Consider the following 23501-nt stretch of genomic DNA (forward strand, 5'->3'; position numbering starts at 1 on the left):
GGATGGATGGAAATAACTTTATGGTCATGGGCTGTGGGTTTTGCTTCAGAAAAGCCGCAGCTGGGTGCTGCGGAAGTTGTGGCGTCGAAGTAGCTGTACTTGGCTGAGGTATTCCACTACCATTTGCTGAAATCTGCACTGGACGCGGCAGTGTGTCACAGCTGTCAGAAGCGTCCGTACATGGCTAACTTGGTGCCGGTTGCGCATGATTGTGTGGAGCGTCGCAATCGCTACCATCGTCGTCACGGCATCGTTTATGGGAGTTCGTGGAGTCCATGAGCTCGTCATCTGTGAACGCAGGCAGCGGGCAATGACTGGGGTCGAGCGAGAACATTGGTGGCACTAGAGATGACTCGGGTGGGGTCACCTGCTGTAAAGACCCTGTGATCGTGCCGTCGGACTCGCAAGTGGGCTCGGCAGCACAGCGATGGCAGGAGCGGCCGTGATTCCAGCTGCAGCTGCTGAGGGAGCGGCGCGTCTCGTCTGCCACAAGCCCACAATAGTGGCGGCGTTTGCTTGGAGGGCCTCAGAGATTCGGAGCTACTCATAGCTTCTGGTAGGCCCCAACAACGCAGCTGAAGCACTAGCCAAACGGCGATGGCACTGGCGAGGGGCGCGCGTAGCAGGCGGTGCAGACTGAGCTATAGGAGCGTTCGTGCCTCACCGTGGGAAACATGGGAAACATGCGACACGATGATGATGATCATCATCATCATCCTTGTTACTGTGGCGCACACCTACAAAGGGGGCTCGGCCAAGAACCGGGCGACACGAAAGCTGCCAGCACAATCGCGCACCGCGATAATGTCACCCTAGGAGAGGAGGTTGGATGGATGAATGAATTGATATGGCCGTACCTTCTAGATCGGGCGGCGGCTAACGCTACCTAGCCGTATATTTAACCAAAACTAGATTTATCTCTCACCCCCCCCCCCTTTAAATAGTGAAGTCAAGGACTGGTCATTGAAGGATGTAATTTTCACTCGTGCCTTGATAGCAGCCATCAATCAGATAACCTCCTTTTAGTTATTTCTACTCGCTTAAAGTTTATTTTACCCTTTCTGTCCCTAAGTCCTGGTGCTTTGAAAAAATCTGCGCATTCATCTTGAACTATACGGTGAAGCCCTTTACAGAACATTATCAAGTGTTAGGCAGTTTCCTCCGCCTCTACACATGCAGTGAATACCGTGTCTACGCCTTCGTAGTTGGCCCGAGAAGTCTTGGTTCGCAATACTCCCGTCCTCAAACAGTAGATAACTACCCCGAGTATTATCATAAAGCCTTTCCTTGGCAATTTCCTGCTTAGAAGTTCGATAGATCTCTTGTGCCGACTTCTTAATCATGCATATTCATGACATGTCAGTCTCCACTTCTTCATCCTCTTAACTGATAGTTCTACTTAGTTTGGCCCCTGCTGTTTTCTAAGCATTTACTCGTCAATTTCCTGGTTCGCTTCCCCCATTTTGTATCAACATTCCTCATGTACAAATAGCTGAACACCTTCCTAGCCACATGCTTTTCCACCATTTCTCTCAATCACTTCTCAAATTTTATCTTGCTGCTAGCTTCCCTGTCCTCAAATGATGTCCATACCATATCACCTTTTACTCCCTGATTTAGTGTATTCCCGTGAGTTCCTAAAGCAAGCCTACCTATTCAACGGCGCTTAATTTCTAATCTCGCTTGAACTTCTGATTTCATGCACAAGTCGACCGCATAGCCGCACGAAGACCAGGAACCGTCAACGTCAGACCAAGAACCATGACCCCTTTTCATATTCCTCTCACAACATCATACCTATTGTAATTCCACAGTGCCCTGTTTTTCATCACTGCTGCATTCCTGTTACCCTTAATCGTCACGTATATAGTCGTCCCTTAGGTACTCGGTCCCATTGGTAATTCATACGCCCAGATATTTGTATTAATCTGTTATTTCTTGCGTGAACTCCTTTATCCTAAGCTCACTACCTTGATTATCATTGAAAATCATGACTGCTGATTTTTCCTTACAGAATCTGAAATCTAACCTATCTCCCTCATTACCGCAGATGTCCAGCATTCTCTGCAAATCTTCCTTCTTGTCGGCCGTTAGCACTATATATCATCTGCGTACATCAATGCTGGTAGTGCCTGGTTAATGAGTTTTCCTTGTTTGACGAATGAGAGGTTGAAGCTAAGTCTACTTCCCTATAATTTGACCTTCGAATAACGCGTTCGATGCTCTAACCACTGTACATTTTGACCTCTAATCCTTGTAGGTACATCATGAACAACAAGGGTGACAGTAGACACCCCTGCCTAAACCCCCGTTTTACCTCTGCGGGCTTGGATACCTGTTTTTCCCACTTTATAACTACCTTCTTACCTCTATAGATATCCTTTAAAAGATCAGTGACTGCATCTTCCACACCTAGTGTGTCCAGTATTCCCCACAATTCTCTCGAACCATGCTATCGTATGCTCCCTTGAAAACTCTCCCTACATACATTTATTAAAAATATATCCAAAAATACTTGCATCCAAAATGTTTGCCACAGGGGCCTGTGTTCCTTTGCTGCTGTTCATGGATGGATGGATGGATGGATTTGGCTGTACCCATTACATCAGGCGGCAGCTGACGCCACCTAGCCGTAATACTTAGTAAACTAACCGTTAGATTTATCCTTTTTTTTCCTTTAAATAGAGAGGTTGAGGATTCGTACTTTGCAGTGAAGGGTTTAATTTTCACTCGTGCCTTGACTTTAGCCACCAATCAGATAACCTCCTTCTAGTTAAGTCTACGCGCTTAAAGTCTATTTTGCCTTTTCTGTCCCTAAACCCCAGTGCTTTGAAAAACTCTGCGCCATAATCCTGAACTATAGGGTGAAGCCCTTTACAGAACATTACCAAGTGTTCGGCAGTTTCTTCTTCCTCTCCACACGCACTGCATACTGCGTCTACCCCTTCGTATTTGGCCCGATATGTCTTGGTTCGCAATACTCCCGTCCTGGCCTCAAACAGTAGAGAACTACCCCGAGTATTATTATAGATCCTTTTCTTGGCAATTTCCTGCGTAAAAGTTTGATAGATCTCTAGTGCGGACTTCTTAATCATGCCGATTCTCCACATGTCAGTCTCCGTTTCCTTCACTTTCTTCTTAACCGATAGTTCTTTTTGGTTTGGCCACCTGCTGTTTTCTAAGTATTTACCAGTCAATTTCCTGGTTCGCTTCCTACATTTTGTATCGACATTCTTCATGTACAAGTAGCTGAAAACCTTCCTAGCCCAACGCTCTTCCCCCATTTCTCTCAATCGCTTCTCAAATTTTATCTTGCTGCTAGATTCCCTGCCCTCAAATGATGTCCATCTCATATCACCTTGTACTCCCTGATTTGGTGTATTCCTGTGAGCTCCTGAAGTTAGCCTACCTATTCCACGTTGCTTAATTTCTAATATTGCTTTAACTTCTGATCTCGTGCACAAGACCGCATTGCCGAACGTCAGCTCAGGAACCATGACCCCTTTCCATATTCCTCTCATAACATCATACCTATTGTAATTCCACAGTGCCCCATTTTTCATCACTGCTGCATTCTTGTTACCTTTAGTCGTCACGTATATTTCGTGTTCCCTCAGATACTCGGTCCCATTGCTTATCCATACGCCCAGATATTAGTATTAATCTGTTATCTCTAGCGTGACTTTCTGTATTCTAAGCTCACTACCTTCGTTATCATTAAAAATCATGACTGCTGATTTTTCCTTACTGAATCTAAAATCTAACCTATCTCCCTCATTACCGCAGATATCCGTCAATCTCTGGAAATCTTCCTTGTTGTCGGCCGTTAGCACTATATCATCTGCGTACATTAATGCTGGTAGTGCCTGATCAATGAGTTTTCCTTGTTTGACTAAAGAGAGGTTGAAGCTAAGTCCACTTCCTTCTAATTTGGCCTCTAATCCTTGTAGGTACATCATGAATAACAAGGGTGACAATGGACACCCCTGCCTAAGTCTTCGTTTCACCTCTGTGGGCTTGGATGCCTGTTTTTTCCACTTTATAACTACCTCGTTACTTTTTAAGATTTCCTTTAAAAGATTAGTGATTCCATCTTCCACACCCAGTGTGTCTAGTATTCCCCACAAGTCCTTGAAACACGCCATCGTACGCTCCCTTGATATCCAAAAATTCAACAACTGTACACCAGCGCCACCACTTTGTCAAACTTTGAAGACTACGAGCACACTTGGATGAGAAAGTGGGCCCACGACTGCCGCCTAGCGGATATTCCTGACCTCTGTCCTGTCCCAGAAGCGCGAGCGATCGGACGTGAGTCGTTTGCCGTCGTGAGGTTTTGACGCATTTATGAAAAAATGTCGAGGTTAAGATATACTCTAGTTGCCGTGCGTGGCATAATTTTAAGTTCCAAGTTGCGCGGAACTAACTTAGCCGTCGGCGCACGTGCAGCGACAGCGGTGAGTACCCAAACTCCGCTCCGATCCCTGTGCACAACATGTCTGCTTCGCAAAGCCGAGGATAGGAAGGCAATGATGGCGTCTCTGCCTAAGAAAGACGAGGGCACGCTTGGGGAGAAGTTGGTGGACGTCGATCCGTCGCACGCGCGGTAAGTACTTGATTACGCAGTAGCGCGCGATCCTGCGGCATCGCCCGTCAATTCTCGAAATGCTGGTCGGGCAGCGTACTCATGTAACACTATCCGACTACGTGGCAGGGCGGCCTCCCCGCCCGAGCTGTAAAAATGGCGTTGGGAACCCTTTGTCTCATGCCTGCAGGCTTGGGGAAGCCACGATTGGGCTCGGCGGTCGTGGCCGCTGTTCCGTGGTTTAGCTTAGAGTTTCTGAAAGGTCGCCGACGCACACTCCTTTCCCTTTTGATCGGCTGATTTTATATTTTTGAGATTGTGCTTGAACGGCAGCCGCCCGAGACTTTTTCTTTAGAAAGAGCTTTTTATGATTCTTGGGCACTTGGGGAAGCGCACCGAGTTGCCCCGTGTGTTCAAGAGGCCGTAACTGCTTGTGCGGGACGCCTCTTTGCGCCGGCATTTGTGGGCTACCGTCGGGGAGGAAGCTGCCCTGCCATTTTTAGTGTGGTCGCGCGCTGCACCGTCCATATTGTGCTCCCCCTTGGTTGCAGTACCCGCGTCGTGCTCTCGGGTGTTGGCTGAGTTCCGTTTGCTGTGCATTTCGCCAACGATAGGCTTAAGCTCAGTGGAGAGCCTTTTGTGCCCGATGGCGTGTTTCAAGAGCTTTTCCGTCGAAAGTCTTTTGGAGCGAGGTTGTATTTCAAGCCTGTACTAGAGTTTTGTCAGACATTATAGCCGCCATCTAAGCCCTGCGAAGTGGCATCTGTGTGGTGCAGGGAGCTTTTCAGAAGGTTTAACGGGGGAAACATGAACTGAGTTCACGTGCAGTCTAATTGTCGCGTTAATCAAACGCCTTTTACGGAATGGACACGTCAGTAGATTGGCAGCATGAGGACTTCCATTTTTGAGGCAGGAATCGCTCGCGATTTGTTCTAGCAGGTTCATTTGCACTACCATGCTTTTTGCCGTTCCCTTGTAGGCTTGCGTTCGCTATGACGATGTTTAGCGCTATCACTGAAATTTTCACCGTTATACGATTTTCATTGGTGTTCTGCGTGCAGTTTTTGAGCGGATGGCAGCTTGAGGACTTCCATTTTTGAGGCAGGAATCGCTCGCGATTTGTTCTAGCAGGTTCATTTGCACTACCATGCTTTTTGCCGTTCCCTTGTAGGCTTGCGTTCGCCATGACGACGTTTAGCGCTATCACTGAAATTTTTGCCGTTATACGATTTTAATTGGTGTTCTGCGTGCAGTTTTTGAGCGGATGGCAGCTTGAGGACTTCCATTTTTGAGGCAGGAATCGCTCGCGATTTGTTCTAGCAGGTTCATTTGCACTGCCATGCTTTTTGCCGTTCCCTTGTAGGCTTGCGTTCGCCATGACGACGTTTAGCGCTATCACTGAAATTTTTACCATTATACGATTTTCATTGGTGTTCTGCTTGCAGTTTTTGAGCCGAGTTGTCTTTACGGCATCATGGTGTAAACTTAAACTTCCATTTAACCTTAGCGAGGTAACTGAATTCATGCTTCCTCTATGTTGAGAAACGCATTATGTTGTTTCACAGCATAATAAATATTTGACCTTCCTCTCATTTACTTTTCTTTATTTCATGTGAGAGGCTGAGTATGTAGTCATCTCTTTTTTCGTAGGTGGTCCATGTTTCCAGATGAAGACACACCCAATATGTTGTTCGACGGCGTTCCTTTTCGGGACCTTCCAATCTGCCACATCAAGTGCAGCCTGAACAACACACTGATGACCCTCACCGACTCATCAGGTCCGTGAGATGAAGGTAACCCTATCGTTCATCTTTTGCCATATTGCGGAGGGAAGGGCCTATTGGCTGATTGTTTACACCCTGCCATTCAATAACGAGATTCGATCAAATCAATTCTCAATATGAGATTGGCAAAACTCTACCATGCTGCCAATCGGCCATTACCTGAACTATCATTACATATATATAGATAGACATATATCAAAATTTGGTTTCAATTGCATTGAGCTGATTTCAATTTTACATTTTACTGCGATTTCCATTTAGACTTAGCGAGTTAAAGTTAACAATAAGGCCCTCTTCCTGCTTTTTTTAAAACCTGTAAACCCACAGCTATTGCTGTCTCTGCGGACTTTGAGTGCCGTTGTCGGACAAACTCAGCTGTGGACAGTAAAGAGGCCTTGCTCGCTATGCCGACGCTTGGCTAGCAGTGCACACTTTGTGCACTGTGTCTGAGGTTGGCACGAAAGCCAGGTACACGTAGTGTTTTAAGGAGGTTTGTTTGATCATAATGAACAATGTCCCAATAATGGTTGCATGTTGTTGTGTGTGCATTGTTAATCAATTTTCTTTGTTATGTTGCATTTATTGTAGTGAAAGTTATTAAATATCCATGAAATATGTAGCAGTAGATATGTTTACATTAGTTATTGTATAAGGTATTGTTTTTAAGAATCACACATTTGTAACATTCATGCTCTGTAAACTAACAAGAATATTAGTCTTTGTTGCCCTTAAGATGGTGATATTATTTCATATTGGATGCTGTTCGTGATGATTTTTCTCCCTTGTGGATACCAGAATATTAGCATCCCACAAGATGGTGACACTATCATAATGGATGCTATTTGAAATTTTTTTTCTCTCTTGTGAATACAGGAAAATGCCTTGGAAGAAAATCTGGTGTAAGTATGCCGTTTGTAGCCTCTTACAATGGCTTCTTTAGCAGTGAACCTGATTTTCATAAACTGCAATGTGTGTTTTCCTTTACCTAGGGCACTGAAGGATACAAGAATGCCAAGAAGGGTACGACTGTTGCTGCACAAGCTGCAGCTATGAGCTTTAGCCATGTGAGTTTGTGTGAATAGCTTAAATGATTCCTTGCCCTCTTCGTCTTTCCCAGTATGTGTTGCTTGTGTGCTACTTCAAGCACACAGTATCAGAGCATCGTTTGTTGCTGTAGATTGAGTTTGCTAGCAGAAAATGTTATGGGTTCTTTTTAGGACAGTCTTTGTCAAGTCAATACTAACCGTTTATATTGTAACATCTGTATATGTTGGGCAAGCGTGATTGGTGTGCATGTGTAGCTTCAACCCCTTCTCCTCCCACATTTTTAGAAAGTTGTGGCGGTATGCTTCACTTCACAACTGGTAGTCCAGGCCTGACTGGAGAACAAACGTTAGAGATGCCTCTCCCCCCCCCCCCCCCCCCCCAAGTGCTTGGAGTAATCCATGCTGTTGAGAATCTACAATACTTCCCTGAGAAAGCTAATTAGTGTTGCAGTGAGTGGTTCAGGCTTTAAAGGGCCAGTAAACAACACCAAGTTCCCCCTCTAAGGTGGTCGAAATTTCTGGAGCGCTCCACAATGGCGTCTCTTATAATTATATGGTAATTTTGTGTCGTTAAACTCCACATGCCAATTAATCAGACAACCCAGGGTTCAAAAATTTGTTATATGAATAAATTTGACCCCTTTTGCTTTGTGAACATGCTGCTACATTAAATTTGCAAATATGTGCTATATTACAAAAGTTACAGGGGTTAGAACATCCGTTTAAGCTGTTTCCAAATTTTCGCGCGGACTCGCCACCATTCTCCCTCAAAGGGAAGGGAAAGTGTAGCCTGTCATCGTGACGATTTGTTTAGACCAACTAACAAGCTGCGTACTATGTCAAGTGGCTGATCGGCTACTCTGCGTCACTACACTTGAAAGGAGAATTGGTGAGGTGTAGGAAAGGAGAGCGGGAATCATTTTTCGAAATGGAGGTACTGCGCAGCGCTGTAATATTCGGAAAACGTGATCGTTGAAGTCTACGAATGGCAGAGCTTCTTTCGTTGGTTAAAAAAAATGTCTGCCTGTTGACTGGCCCTTTTAAGTATATTGTGGGACTATGTTAGCAAAGCAGTGTGCATGATGTGCGGGAAAAGTGGTGGCGCCTGTGTGGTGAACTGTGCTATAGAGAGTGCTTAGCTGTAGCAATAATGGCGGATAGAACAGCTTCTTTTTGGAAGCAGTTGGCCTGAGTGTGTGGTGTGATGTGTGCACAACTAGGTGGCCCAGCTGAGGGACATCAAGAACATCCGGGTGATAGTCAAGGGCCTTGGACCTGGCAGGCTGGTGAGCAAGATGCCCTCTTAACATTTTGTTGCATATACAGGGTTGTCTAGATATAAGGTGATCACCTGATCAGTATTTAAGACAGCATGGAAGCTGATGTTTTGTACATAATTTGTGAAATAATTGTGTTTATAGACACCATGATTGGACGTCATATAACGCTCTAAAATAAACACCCTAGTTTTGCTGACTTGAATACTCATTACGTATTCACTTGAGATATGGTGGACCCTCTATGCCAACACTGAAGGGAATGCCCACTTGGTATTAACATGATCAAGCTAGTGTAACTCAGTGATGCGAGGTTTTGGTTGTAATCTTGTTTTCTGTTAGACTGTTGCCCTTGCTATAGGGAGGTTTAGTAAGGAGGCAGTGCTAAATTTTTTTACTAGTAATATGTAAGAGCGCCTAGTGAATTTCAGCTGCAGTTCCTTGGTTTACTTCACTGCAGTAAGAAGTTGGGCATTCTTGGTCATAATTGTTCACTGTGAAGTGTGCTGGAACATGACAAGCTTTGTGCAAGCATGTGGCATGCATTGTGAGCAGCTAGCGTATTTGAGACTCTGCAGAGCATCGTCGCTTGCAGAAGCGCATGTGATGCGGTCTCTGAAGATGTGTGTACTTGAGCTGATTCATAATACTGGACATGTTCGGCAAACGAAAAGAGTGTTTTTTTTTTTTTCCTCTTGAAAAGTGGCTGTTGTGCAAGCATTTTGGGGTTGTAATTGTGGGTCATCTGAGGGTGCTCTACTGTTTCCTATTCTCCAAACTTGGGCTACATGTTTGCATTCCATGTCTTACGTTACCTTGTGCCGTGCTTGCTAGCTTCTTTTGTAACCTAAATTAAGGGTCACTAAAGTGAAACGTTGAATCAATTTATACTGATAAATAATTCAAGCATTTTGTTGCTATTTATGCCTTGATTATAGGGTCATAATTAAAAGCAGATTACAGTAAGTTTCATTAACTATGTGGGGATTGAGGCTTGCTTGTCTCCATTGGGCGGGTTTTCTTCCAATTTCCAATTAAGAACTATGTAGGCTACAGTAGATGCCATCGGATTGTCACAGCCTGCTAGTGCAAGCACTTAGGGCGCCAACACTGCATGTGCTTGTTGAACATTTTCTTGCTTACGAAGTTTTTTTCTAACTGCAAGAGTGGTGGTATTTCGAAAGTGTGATTTACTGTTTCTTTAAATTCAGCTAAGGCAACTCATAATGCAAGAAAACCTCCTTCCCTTTGCATTGAAGTATTGCAGCATTTGCTTGTCATGCAGTGTGCTACAGTTTGTCAAACATAAGAGCTGTCATCATTTTTGATTATGATGCACAACCATCTTCCTTAATAGCTTTGTTTCACAGCACTAGAGTAAAAAGTAGCAATTATCTTCAATAGGGCACATTCCCTGGACTTGTGTAGCATGAAACGCAGCGGTGGGTAAAGTTAGAAAGCTACTACATGCAAGTAGGCCAAGCATTAGTGCACTGTAAATGGTCTGATTGAATAATGGTAATGATAGGCATGTAGTTATTGGCGTCACCTCAGCTCTTATTCAACTGCTTAGTATATATAATGTCATGGTAATGATAGGCATGTAGTTATTGGCATCACCTCAGCTCTTATTCAACTGCTTAGTATATATAATGTCATAGCCTACGAATAGGAATAGCCAATATGGTCAAGGTCATCAGCTATTCTTTTAGTGGGTGCAGTGCGTCTTGTGCAGGTTTACTCACTTTTAGCTATATTGCACTACTCTTGCCATGCTCTACAGAAACCAGCTCATTACAGATAAGTTTGTGTTCAATATTGCTATATAAGTAGACTATTCTATTTTATTATCATAAGCAAAACTAGGTTGATAACAGGTTTCAGTTGTGTATAATAGTGCACTCCCCTCCCCCTCTGGTCATTGGCAAGAATCCTTTCTGCTTTTTGTGCTGATATTAGCATTTCAATGGTTGACAGGTGATGCAGCTCATAAATTAACCATGTCAAGATTGATATTTCATAGACTGTTAGTAAGGTGGCCTTGCAATTATCAAATTAGGATAGATTTAATTACTGAATTGTACATTGTTGGACATCAGTTATGCAACCATTTTAACGGTTTCATTAAGCAGAGGGTGGCTTCCAGGGAGGCACCCAGCTTTGTGCAGGAGATGGGAGAGTTATTACAGGCAAGGTTGGGTGGTATTTTCATTTCAGGCGTCCATCAAAGGCCTCCAAATGGGTGGCCTCACCGTGGTTTCCATCACCGACCGAACACCAGCGCCCGAGAAGTGTCCGAGACCACGCAAAGCTAAGAGGCTTTGACGTACCACGCTGTACCAATTAGTGTTGTAAATAAAAATACGAAGCAGACATATGCACAGCTGTTGTAATTAAACCAGACTCTGGGAATATCGACCATGAGCTGGCGATTGTGTGTTGTTTGGTTGTGCGAGAGAAGCGCAGATATCGCTGCGTATCGGCGGCTTAGTATCGGCGCAGTCGACGCACCGTTTCTCGTGGCCCGCGCTGAAACTTGTACGCGGCTTGTATTCGAAAAGTCGCGGTAGCCCGGTGATCACGCGGTACGCACAACGTCACGGTGGGTCGACGAGGAAGGAGCGGCTTTAAACATGGCCGCTACAATGGAGCTTGCTACGTTGCGCAGCTCGTGTGCTCTCCAAATATCGGTGCCCCCGTCACGGCTGTGTTGATTTTCGACGGTAGTCAATTATTTTTAGTGAAAAAACTGACCCTCTGGTGTGAGACTGCAGCCCGGCGGCGTCGTTTTCGGAGATATTTCGCGTCTCCTTCGAGGAAGTTTGTACGACCCAACCATGATGGCATCCGTGGGCTGCGGAGCCATCTTAGCGACGGCGGACTCGAAGGTCTAAGCAGGAAGTCTTCTCCAACGTTGGGGTCGGAGACCTCTGGATTTGCGCCCCGTGCTGCTCCGGACTGTTTTTTCGGACTCCGGGAGTGACTTTTTTGCCCGGAACTGTGCTTCGACTCGTGAAATAGTGCCGGCGACGCTGCCCTACGGCCCGATCGGCGTGTTAGGCCTAACCATCCACGTCGGCCCCGAAGCGTCTGCAGCCTTTGCGAGGTAGGAGCCCTTGCTTCTGCATTCGAATTTGGCGCCGCACCGCGTGTTTACTTGTCATTGATAGTGGGTAGTAGTTAGTTAGTTGTTCTGCTTCCAAGAGTTGCCACTCTTACGTTTTCCACGCCGCGATGCTGCCCTAAGCGTGGTTGTGCGGCGCGTCCCTGCCGACTCGCTTTTCATCGCTGTTCGATGTTTGTTGACATCCGAGTTCAGCTGTTTTCCACTTCTTGGGCAGTTATTTGTTACCGACTTGTTGCTAATACTGCTCGTTCATTATGTTCCGACCTTATCGTTTCTACGTGGCATAGCTAACGTTCGCGTCAGGATTTTTTCGCGTCCAGCTTTCGTCGGCCCCCCGAATGGACCCCTTCGCACTGCTAACGTGCCTGAGCACCTTTTGAGACACATTTAACTGCGGTTAATTGAATGTGTTTCACGGTTTTCACGTGCTAGTTGGATCCTTTGTTTGCTTGACTTTCAATTGACCTTGTTGAATTTGCAATCTTGCGTGGACCCATTTCTGCAAATAACGCTCCTTTTGCCTTCTCGTGACCACTGCTTGTACTCTGGCCAGTAGCTGTTAGCCTTACGGTTACGTGTTCATCAGTATGCCTGTGCTTTTACAAATTGTTTCTCGTGTGCTAGGCATTTGCCTGAATTCGTAGCTGGTGTGGTAACGCTCTTTGTTAATACAACCGGCTCCATTCTCGGATGCTGATGTGCAAACCTCTGTTGCGGACTGCGACAGCGTTTAATTTGTGCTGTGGTAGCAGTCTATGACTACCGCCTCCCTTGACTTGTCAGTCTCGCTTGCATGCATTCGATGCAGTTTTCTGTCCGAGTTCGTGCTCCCGGATTTCGTTTGCACTTTTAAGTTGTCAGATGAGAGTACCGTAACGCGTTAGTCGCGCTATTCTTACTGCTGATGTCTTAAAAATTCTCAGCATGCCTGTGACTTCTGAAAGTTCTTGCACGATCTCTCAGCTGCAAGGTAATATTGCAACATCTTGATTGACAATGTTGCTATTCTGTTCACACTTGACCATAGCTGTAGTTGACTTTCTGCAGTAGGGAAATACATTGGGTCTAATCTATGAAAATATTCCATTACTCTGTGGTGCAGCTGGTATTTCATTACAGCCTTGTTTGCACTGTGTACAACAATGGCTCAATTGCTGTTGGCATGAGACAAGGTGGAGTCTGGTATCAGGTAAGGGAACGACATGGCATTGCCGACTAGAAATATTTCTGCACTTCCAAATCAAGGTAAGATGCTGCAAGTGGATAACAAAGGTATAGTGCACTAAGGTTAGGCAACAAGTATATCATGTGCCTTGCTGTCCTGCACAGCCCAATCAACTTCCTAGCAATTATCAAAAGGAAACTGCTGTGTCTTGACAATAAAGCTTCTGCTAATAGTTTGACACATTTCTGGCAATAAAATTTTCAAATTTTATATTGGCCATTGGGTCAGATTCACTGAGCTGTGTCCAAAAAAGTAGTGAGCCTGTCTTAGAACACTTGCTTTGCTGCAGCTAGTGGCTTAAAGATTTGCTCTCTATATGGGAATTTGTTGCTAAGCTGGAAGTGGTAAAATGTGAATTTATTCAAGTGAAAGTATCGTCTCGAATTCACTGCGTCCGATTCCTACATTGCAGCAGGTTAGCACTATGCCTGGCTACATTGCAGCCGGGGGAAAAAAATGCTGCTTCTAAATATTTGCAGCTGTAAACGAGGTAACAGACGTGTTGACTCAATGCAAGTAGAAAGTAGTCCGACTGCACATTGGCTAACTGCCCCGGTAAACGAACAACAACAAAAAAAAAAACTAAGAGGCTGAACCACGAAAGTTGATATGTGGAAGCTAGCTGTTATAAGATTGGTGTAGAGAAGATTGAGCATGTAAAAAGTGAAAAGCAATAAAAGCTGACTGCCAACCTGTGCGTAGGCGAAAATCTGATGTGTGCATTAAGGGCAAGGTCAACTAATATGACAAAGTCCTAAGTTCGTTGAGGGAGTAGTTTTGTAGAGATCTGTACAGCAGCAGAGTAGACTAGGGCGATATTGTAACCACCGGTAGACAGGCATCGTGACCTCCCACTTGTAGCAACAGTGAAAGTGAAGGAAGCCCAAAGCCTCTGGTGAGGATAAGGTAAAATAAAATGGCGAGCGAGAAAAAGGAAGGCTCGATGACCCGGCTGCTTATGGAGCAGTATGGAGCGGGAACATACAAGCATGCATCCATGAAGCGACGAAGGTGCTGCTGAATTTTATTAACCACTCCCTCAAGATGACACGATGCTTGAGGGTGTGTGCATGTTCATCCTTTTTTTGTAATAGCTATTCGAATTAGGACGACATTTAAAGTTGAAAGACCAAGCAGGATTTCTTGCAAACTACTCGACAGTCTGCCATATGCATACTGTCAACCAGGTGAAAGAGAGATGCGCGGAATATAACTAACCTCTATACATAGCCTTCATGGATTACAAGAAGGCATTTGACTCGGTTGAGATTATTGCCTACAGAATTGGGGCTTAGACAAAGCCTATATAAACATAGTGGAAGAAATGTCCAGCAAATCCACAGCCAGCATAGTCCTCCATAAAGAGAGCGACAGAAAATGGAGGGTGTAAGGCAGGGATAGAGAATCATTCAATGCTATACACCTCGTGTTTACAGGAGGTTTTTGGCACCCTAGATAGTGAAAATTTGGGGGTAAGAGTTGATGAAAGAGTATCTTGCTAAGCTGTTATTCGCTGATGTTGCCTTCCTGTGCAACTCGGGGGGGGGGGGGGGGGACCAATGGCAGCTCGTAATTACTGAATTGGACACTGAAAGCAGAAGAGCAGGTCTAAAAATTAGTATGCATAAAACTAAAGTAATGGGAAGATGAAAGCAGATCTCCTATTACACTAAACCAACTTGCCCAGAAAGCTACGTTATTATAGTAATATGCAACACTCTTGGGTAGAAAAGAAAAAAAAAAAAAAAAGTACTGCAGAGCCGGACTATGAGAGTGTAAGGATGAGATGGAGTGTGTGCAGCAAGCAGTCTCAAATCATGAATGGTAATCTGCCACTATTCCTCAAGAGTAAGGTATATAACGGCTTCATCTTGCCTACAGAACAGAAACTTTTAAGGCTTACAAGGAGGGTGCAGCTTGAATAAAGACAATGCAGCGAGTGATTGAAAGAAAAAGGATAGGTGTAACCTTAGGGCAAGAGAGAAAGCAGAGTGGGTCGGAAGTGGGGCTAAGGATATAGTTTTCTTCCCCTCCCCAGTTCCCTTCTCTATAGAGAAGGGAAACTGGCAAGAGGGAGAAAAAGTTAGGTGGGCCGATGAGATTAATAAGTTTGCTGGTATAACAGGGTGTGGCAACTCCCTATGCTTTCCATGTATTTGCTTTCGGCAGAAGCAGCACAACATTTACCACTGGCGTTGCCAAGCATCCTGCTAGAAATAAATCTGAAACTGAAAATTTCATTACGTCATAGTTGAGATTCCCAAATAGAGGGGAAAGAATGAAAAATTAAGGAGAGGAGGGTTGCCACAGAAGTCCTCCTTAGGCACTTGCAAGTGGAATGCACCTGTACTTTCTTTCAGGTCCACTGACCACTTAGGCAATGTGGCCATAAGATTTCTTAATGTTTTTTTTTAATTTCATGTTTTATGAAGAGGCTAAAGTTATGCTGACTGATTTCTCAGTAAGATGAAACTGAATCGACACAAATGAAATGCAATGGCTAAAAAAGCAGCTACATACTTGTAGTGTGAAAGTGTCAAGTTATAAATGCACCTTTAACTTACAACTGACATGTGGAAACAATGAGAAAGCGTTGAATCTAGAATATCCGAATGAATGCAAAAATTAAATCGTTCGATTCGCTTGCACCACGTGAACCAGTTCACGTGGTGCTGCACCTTGCCATTAGTTTCAGTGGTGCTGCGTTGATGACCTCTGAAAATTGCCATTAGTTTCGAAAGGTTCAGAAGATTTCGGCACTGTTCACGATTTTCGTGCACCTTCTATGCTGACGGTGCCGGCTTGATGCAGTCGCCCGTGCTGCTGAGCAGACGACGCAGCACTTAAGCGTATGTAACGTAGGCGCCGTACCCGCCTCAGCAAACGCGGTGTGTTTTGCCAAGATGTTGCGCCTCATAAATTGCCGGCATGTGCGCCATTGGTCAGTATTTGCTGAACGGTGTAAATTAAGCGAAAAGAAATAAGGCTTGCACCTTGTCAGCATATAGTCATTCGTTTTGGGTGTCATGCTGCATCTGCACCGCTGAACTCAAGGTGCACAATTTTTGAACTTCGCGTGCACAGCCGTGAACCGGTTCCGACTGGTGCAGGTGAATCCAACTGACCTATTGTCAACAATCACGGGTAGGACACCTCATATTTGACTCGATCACGTTTGTTAGGACTGTGCTCCTAGTTTTCTCGCAGAACTTGAGTACAAAACGAGGCAGAAGTTCAGAGGCATGGAGAGGCTTAAAGCGATCAGAAGTTTTTTGAGAAAGAACGTCGCTGGAAACAGTGTTTCGGCAAGTTGACTTGTCTTGTCAGGGCAACAGTGTTGCCATGGCGAAGAAAAGTTCACTTGTCAAAACGTTGGATCCATTGACATTCCCTGTAAAAATTTTAGCATTTAGTCCATCATGTGTACTTGAGTGATGCTATATTAAGAGTAAAGACCTAAGAAGGCTGCAGAGGGGCACATTCACCAAGCCCTAGCTGCACCGCCTGTGGCCCAAGCTGCACCTGTCGCCTGGCTGCTCGTGGTGCTCGCATGAATGGACTGATATGGCACACATACTTCAGCAATGTGCAAGAAACGAAGATAGGCCATGAGAAAGGACGACTCCAACTAGGGTACCCTATGAAATGGGGCGCCATGCTGAGCGATGGCAAGCCGCCCTTCTTTGCGAGGCCCTCGAGGACCAGGTGTGGGCCGTTGCTGAGGGCCTCGGAAGATGTTCTTCGAAGGATGTGTCCCTGGCAGCCTAGCCCCGGGCACATCAACAACTGTTGGACAAATAAAGTTCACTCAACTCAACCCACAAATTTTCAAAACCGCGGCTACAAAATTTTCATGAGCAGGAAGCAGCCTTTAATTGACATCATTTGAACTACATGCCGATACTAAAAGAAACTAAAACTATGAAGCTGCACCTAATGAGTTCAAGCCTTTCAATAAATGCATTTTCCTAACAGGAGCGTGGCTGCAGTCTTCACCAATTAGTCGAGCAACACAGCACTTCTGTCAGTCCAGTCAGGCTTGCAAAGAACTGCGTTTACTCTTAGGTACTCATGCAAAATCAGTGCTCAAACAATGGGTTCACGTTCTTGTGCTCGCCCGTTGCCTATAGCAAACACTGAGAAATCTTCGCGGAACAAGAAATCCCTTGGTTAGCACACCACAGAGCCGTAGCTCACTGTAGATTCCGTTCTCTGCCCACAACTTGCAGTCTTTATTTTTCCTATATTGCTGAGCGAGGGGCGCGAAGTAGTGGAGGCAAGCACTACGAATGCATGTCCAGGGTGTCTACCAACCTGGAAAAGTCGGGGAATTCGGACCCTTCTGGAAAAGTTGGAGAATTTTGAAAAATCTGGCTTGGTTATGCAAATTGATTGCATTCTGTGTGACCATGACAAATAATCATTGCCATTCGTCAACAATTAAAAAGCCACTCCTTCGTCTGGGACTACAGTGAACAGCTAAAAGAGGCGTGAAAAAAAAAAAAAAGCAGTGCACAACTGTTGCTTCTCAGTGAAGATGCAAAGGGACATGCCTACTAAAAGAATACTAAGTATTGACATTAAGGCACCTGCTACGGGACCCTTGTTCAGAATAACGAAAGGCACAGCGTATTTAGGTATGTCTAAGTACATGATGCGACGTAAGCACTGGAAGTACATTGTTGGAAATGTCCCATCACTCCTGTTCAGCATACGTACAGTTGTATGCATGTGCTGGTATTCCAAGTGCACGCATGATGCAAGCTTGCTTTGTTCAGAACACGCGCACTTGACCACTTGATTCTGTGGTCTGTAGATTCCACATGTCTCGCAAGGGCAAATAAGGTCACGTGTAGTTTCCGCATGTGATATTTGTGTTTTAACTCTGTTCTTCAAATCAGTTGTCTCACCGCGATGGTTGTCACAATCGTGGCAGCCTAAAGTAAAAAAAGACAGTGGAAATGTTTGCTTGGCAACTTGTCCTTCTCTTTGTCTAAAGTGTTCCCTAGCTTCCCTGTTCGTATATACCCTATTTTGATGTCTGTGCTTCTATGTATCACTCGGCATATCCGACTTTTCAAATACAACATCGCTCACGTTAATTTTGTGCATGTTTGTCTTGACCATGATTCGGGTCGGCTTGAAGGCCTTCTGGTTCGGTTAGGACTGCCAATCATTATTATCACAATCATTAATAATATTGGCGATGCAACGGCAAACGTCCTCAGCTACACACTTATTGCTGGTAGCTCGCATTTCAAGGGTAGAGTTGGGTAACTTCATCTAAATTTCTCATTTCAGTTTCTTGAGGTGGTAATATTAAATCTGTTATTACTTTTTAGTATTTCGTCCATAGAAGAGTACACAAACGAAGGTAACTTGCTTGAATCTGGGATAAATCGATGGAATCGAGGCAGCTGTGTCGCCCCGACAGATTGACACAGCATAGGCCAGGTCGGCGGGGGAGCAGGTTGATTGGTGCAGGAGCAACGTGCAACGAGAGATAAGTTTTCCTCTTATTAGTTTTGTTATTGCTTTTTGTTAGAGGGGTTGAGATAACTGTTATAAACACCATTATTTTTTTGTTTTTTCTAATCAATCCTAGGTAACTTGCGTTGCGGGTACTGTGGGTGTGGGCCACGGGCAACGTTGCAGTGACATTGGCCACGTGGTGACGTGGTAGGCAGCAGTTTCGAACAAGTTTGGTGCGCCCGGTTAGTTGTTGATGTAAGACCCGAACACGAAGTGGACCTCGTGAGAAGCTACTAGCAAAGTTGGAACACCCACCTGTGTGTATGGTGTAGGCAGCAGCTTCAAACTGTTGCTGAGGTAGGAGAGCTAGCGGAGGCAACCGGATCGCGGGATTAGGGTGGAATTAGGGCTGTCAGGCGCTCTGATGGTCGGGCGGGCGATGGCTAAAGAGGCTAGGAAAACCACAAGGGAGAGTGAGCTGGTGCAGTGCGAAGAATGCAAGCGCTGGTGCTACTTGGACGAGACTGCATTAACGAGTTTGGCCGACGCGGAGTAGGCGAGCTTCGTGTGCAGGCTGTGCGAGGCACTGAAGGCGGCCATGTAATGCAGGAAGGCTAGCATGGAGGGGCTTCAGGGGGAGCTTAGGGTGGAACAGGAGGAGAGGATAGAGCTCTAGAAACAGCTAGGAGAGTCTTGTGAGCGGGAGGAGGCTACCGTCAGCCTATTAGAGCAAAAGGGCGACCTTCGAAAAGAACGGGAAGGGCGGACCGAGCTCAAGCAGCGAGTAAAGGAGATAATGGCGCTTTGCCCCGGCCCCGAGCGGTGTGAGACGGAAGGCGTGGGTAGCGGAGAAGGCAACGGGCAAGAAGGAACAGGCGAGAAGGGAGGTCAAAGGGCCGCAGTGTCTGGCCACAGCACGGAGGCTCCGAGAACATACAGCTTGATGGCGCGGCAGTCTTCGAGCAGGGCAGGAACACGGGACAGACGACAGAGAGAGGAACAGCTGAAGCAAACAGGGGTGCCATCACAAACAAAAAGCCAGCGATTGGAGCGTAGAAGGGTCCTAGTGGTGGGGGACTCTAACGTGGCCAGGGTTAGGGATGGTGTCTTCACGACAGTGAAGGAAGATGGGACATTAAGGGTGGATGCCCAGGCAGGGAAGAGCAAGGGAGTTAAGCTGCGCACTACCCAAAACTGCTTCAATAGGTGGTGCTATGCGTCTGCGAAACTGAGTCTGACATCTATGGGGCAGCTGTGGAGGCCTTGGGCTTCAAAGCGGAGCATCTGACCTTAATGTGCTCTACGTTTTCCTCCTCCAGGATGCACAGCGAGCATGTCTTATCAACACTGGGCATGAAAATCTCCCTTAGCGATCGGGTGCACAGCATGCCGCATCTAGTTTCTTATAGAAGGCCGTTTCCCCTTGAATCGCCGTTGAGCAGTTTTTTTCTCAATGGATTGTTTTGTCTTGGTGGGTGGGCTTCCCTCCTGCCTTCGTCCATTAGCTGGTACTTGCGACTTGTTGTACAGCTTCGTGGACCTTCGTTCTCCTGTCACAGAGACTTTCTTGGGAGTCGGCATGGTGTGAACCAGTACAGTTCAGATAGGCGTTTGGTGCGCAGCACCCACCTTGAATTGATGGACTTGACGGGGATGTACTTATAAACTTCACGCGCCCAATGCCCGTCTGGCAGTTAGCTCAGTCGCTTTTCATAGAAGAGCTATGCAACTGCCTCCGGAGCCTCGAAGAAGGACCACCCACGTCGCCCTGGCCCGCGTGATCGCCAGTGTTGTCAGTTCGCAATCTCTAATCACAAGGCATCATTCAGTCACGTGATTGCTATGGGCCAATAATACAGCATGGTTCTTTCGCTTGTTTTCTCCTGGTAGTGCGCATTGGCAGCAACATTGTAGGTTCGTTTTTTGGTGGGAATGCAAGCCAAAACGATGCTCTTTCAAACGAGGCTGAGATGGCCGCGTACGAGGCTGAGATGGCCGCGTTTTGGTGAGTTCTTAGTGTGAGACGGGCATCGCAAAACAGGGCCGTTTTCGGCACTTTTGCAAGCGAAACCAAGTGCTGCGGTGCTTAAATACAACCTGTTTGGGCTAAACGTGTCATATCAAGCTGATTTTTGTTGGCAGGCGCACAATGTTATGAAGAAAACGAAAACTACAAAATTGAGAAATGTATTTTTTTGGGGTGTTTTTTCGTTGCCAAGACCCATTCGCCCCATTGAGTAAACTTTAAGTCTGGCTGCAAAATTATTACAAAGCCAGTAACATGGTAAATAATTCAGGGTACACTTAATATTCAAAATTGGTGGTTGTCAACACATAAAAGCAATAAAGAAAATGAAAAGTAAGAAGTGTACCCCCTCCTTTTTTTTAATCATGCTATGTTTCAACGATGGCTATCTGCAGTTAATAAATATAATCGCGATTATATTTATTAACGAGAAGACTGATTTCTCGTTAGCTGTAAATGTTAAAGCAGTGGTTACGATCAACTAGTGTTCTCTGGTTGGGCATAAATAAATTATTTTGGTCTTCATCCTGCAATATCTCAGTTGAAACTTGCCGTCCACTTTGTGGAATAACAAGAATAATGCCTCTTACGTGTTACTCAGCACCTCATCCTTAGCACTTTGGGGTGGTTGGTGTTAAATATTTATGTCACTCATTGATAGCACTCCCAAAATTGTTTGGTGGGTTTTTTACAGTAGACGTATACAATTTCGTGTGTCTGATTAGCAAATTCGTAAAAAATGGTCCCTGGCCTTATTATTACCACACACATTGTTGCCTCTGTTGAGGATCTCTGCTGGTAAGAATACACTAGTAAAAAGGTTCTTAGGTTGTGCTATTGGGCAACTGACTATTGTGTAGCACTATGTCAGGTGTGTTAATATTTTAATGTAGAGATGAAGGTAGCTTTTAGGCAGGACATTTGTGTCACTGAAAATCTGAAGTCGTATAATATGCATAGTAATGTGATAGCGGCGTAAATTGCGCCAAATTCCCCCGAGAGGTCAAACCTGCTACATTGTGCTACATTTAGACAGAAATTCAGAATGTGTGCTGAGCGTGCATAAAGGCACTATTTTTGACGTTTGTCCGTGAAAAAAAAAAAAAACGAAAATAAGATAGGTGGTAGAAACCTAAAATATATAATGAACTCACCTCTAAATTTTTTTGTAGTCATTGGAGCAAGCAGGTGAGAGATGATCAGTCTTTAAAATCATTCTTGGCCAATAACTTTACCTAATGAATAAAGATTATTTGATTGGGCTAATGATAATGAGCAAGTGTTTCTCAGTTGTCACATGCTCCTGATTGAGCTTAAAAGGGCAGTCAACAGGCTCCGACTTTTTTTTTTTACACCATCCAAACAAGCTCGGCAAATCGTAGAGTAGGCCGCAGCAATCACATTTTCTGAATGTTACAGCGCTGCGTGCGGCGTAAAGCCTTCATTGTGAAAAACGATTCCCCTGCATCTTTTCTGTGCCTGACCAACCTCCTTCCACGGGCAGTGACACGAACTCGGCAATCGGCGACTTGACGCAGCACGTGGCTCGTCGATTAGTTTAAACCAGGTCTCATCAAACAGTAGTGAAGTCGATGACAGTTCCTGTTCCTACGGTATCCCCCCCCCCCCCCCCCCACACACACACACAGTTACGACAGAGTTATTCATTCGAGACTCCCCCTAGGCTCCATGTATCGGAATCTGGACTCGTCACTGGCCTAGTTTTTGGGAGTGAGCAGATTGTCGTGCATATTTTGATCAGCACACCACTATTGAACACATCATTTGTGTTTTGTGTTGCTGCTCTCAGATGGCACGACAGTCTACTAGTTCTCGAAAAATTAGGCCAACTGTGTGTCCAGGTTTTGAAATGCCATTTCACTTCAAATCATTGTCGGCAGCAAATAGAGCAACTGGGCTGCGGAGTAGCATCGTCACCAGATGAACAGTAAACATCTCAGTAAGCGGAAGTGTGTTGTGACTGACTGAGTTCACCGATGACGTCAAATGCTGATGTGTCACGTTGCTGAAGAGGGCGAAGTCGCGGTGATGGGCTATGCCTTCTCTTCCCTCTGAGGGAGAAGAGTGGCGACACCGCGCAAAAATTTGAAACCAGCTGAAAGCGATGTTCTAACCATGGTGACTTCCTTAATATAGCATGAATTCGCAAAATTCTTGCAGCAGCATGTTTGTGAAGTAAAGGTACACATCTTTCTCTTTATAGCAATTTATGGACCTAGTGGTTGTTTACTAGCTTTTTAATATATTGTCTATGCTTTACCACCATTTCTGCTGCAACTTTGCCCATTGTGAATGGTCTTGCCCTTAACATTGCCAATTCTTTGCCATTAAGAAGACATTGTCTTGTTAATGACAAGCTCAGTACCATAGCACGTGCCCTACTGTAAATTTGTAAGTTTTTCTCTGTGTAAACAGATTGCGGCTCACAATATTATGTTTGCCTAGCATGTTGGAACCTTGGAAGATAGGGACTTGCAGGATCGCCTAGATTTCTCGAAATGGATCCTCACAAAATGCGACGAATTTTCAGAAATGCCCAAGTAAATCTGCATAATGCCCACTACTGGAGTAACTGCAATCCATACTGGGTAAAGTGCACTCAACAACAGTACCAGTGGTCTTTTAATGTTTGGTGCGGAATTTATGCCGGAGGTATAATCGGTCCCATCTTCTTCGATGACACCCTGACTGGACAGCGTTATGTGGATGGCATCCTTAAAGGAACAGTGAATCGATTTTGCAGTGAAATTCCTCTGTCACGTCTCCACTTTTTTGTGGTATCAGCAAGATGGGGCACCAGCACATAGCAGCAGTCGCGCATGAAACTGGCTGGATGCGACTTTTCATGAACAATGAATCGAAAGGCACAGGCCTGTTCACTGGCCGGCTAGGTCACCTAGTCTCACTCACTGGATTTCTTTCTGTGGGAATACATGAA

The 23501-nt window shown here is 45.3% G+C and overlaps 2 protein-coding genes across 4 annotated transcripts in view; both read left to right on the plus strand.

Moving 5' to 3' along the window:
- The first annotated feature begins 4270 nt into the window (after nt 1-4270).
- On the plus strand, nt 4271-11065 carry mRpS11 (mitochondrial ribosomal protein S11). Its single transcript, XM_037412190.2, has 6 exons — nt 4271-4606; nt 6236-6363; nt 7243-7268; nt 7359-7433; nt 8636-8701; nt 10910-11065. Exons 1-6 carry the CDS (start codon nt 4356-4358, stop codon nt 11015-11017), a joined length of 654 nt encoding a protein of 217 aa, XP_037268087.2. The 5' UTR covers nt 4271-4355; the 3' UTR covers nt 11018-11065.
- Nucleotides 11066-11659: 594 nt separating this feature from the next.
- Nucleotides 11660-23501, plus strand: part of Chd1 (chromodomain-helicase-DNA-binding protein 1) — a 115975-nt gene continuing 104133 nt past the window's right edge. For all 3 annotated transcript variants that reach the window (XM_075865218.1, XM_075865219.1, XM_037412191.2), the window contains exon 1: nt 11660-11798. The gene's annotated coding sequence lies outside the window, so the exon portion shown is untranslated. The remainder of the gene's footprint in view (nt 11799-23501) is intronic.

Source organism: Rhipicephalus microplus, chromosome 1 (genome assembly GCF_043290135.1).
Source record: "Rhipicephalus microplus isolate Deutch F79 chromosome 1, USDA_Rmic, whole genome shotgun sequence".
NCBI lineage: Eukaryota > Metazoa > Arthropoda > Arachnida > Ixodida > Ixodidae > Rhipicephalus > Rhipicephalus microplus.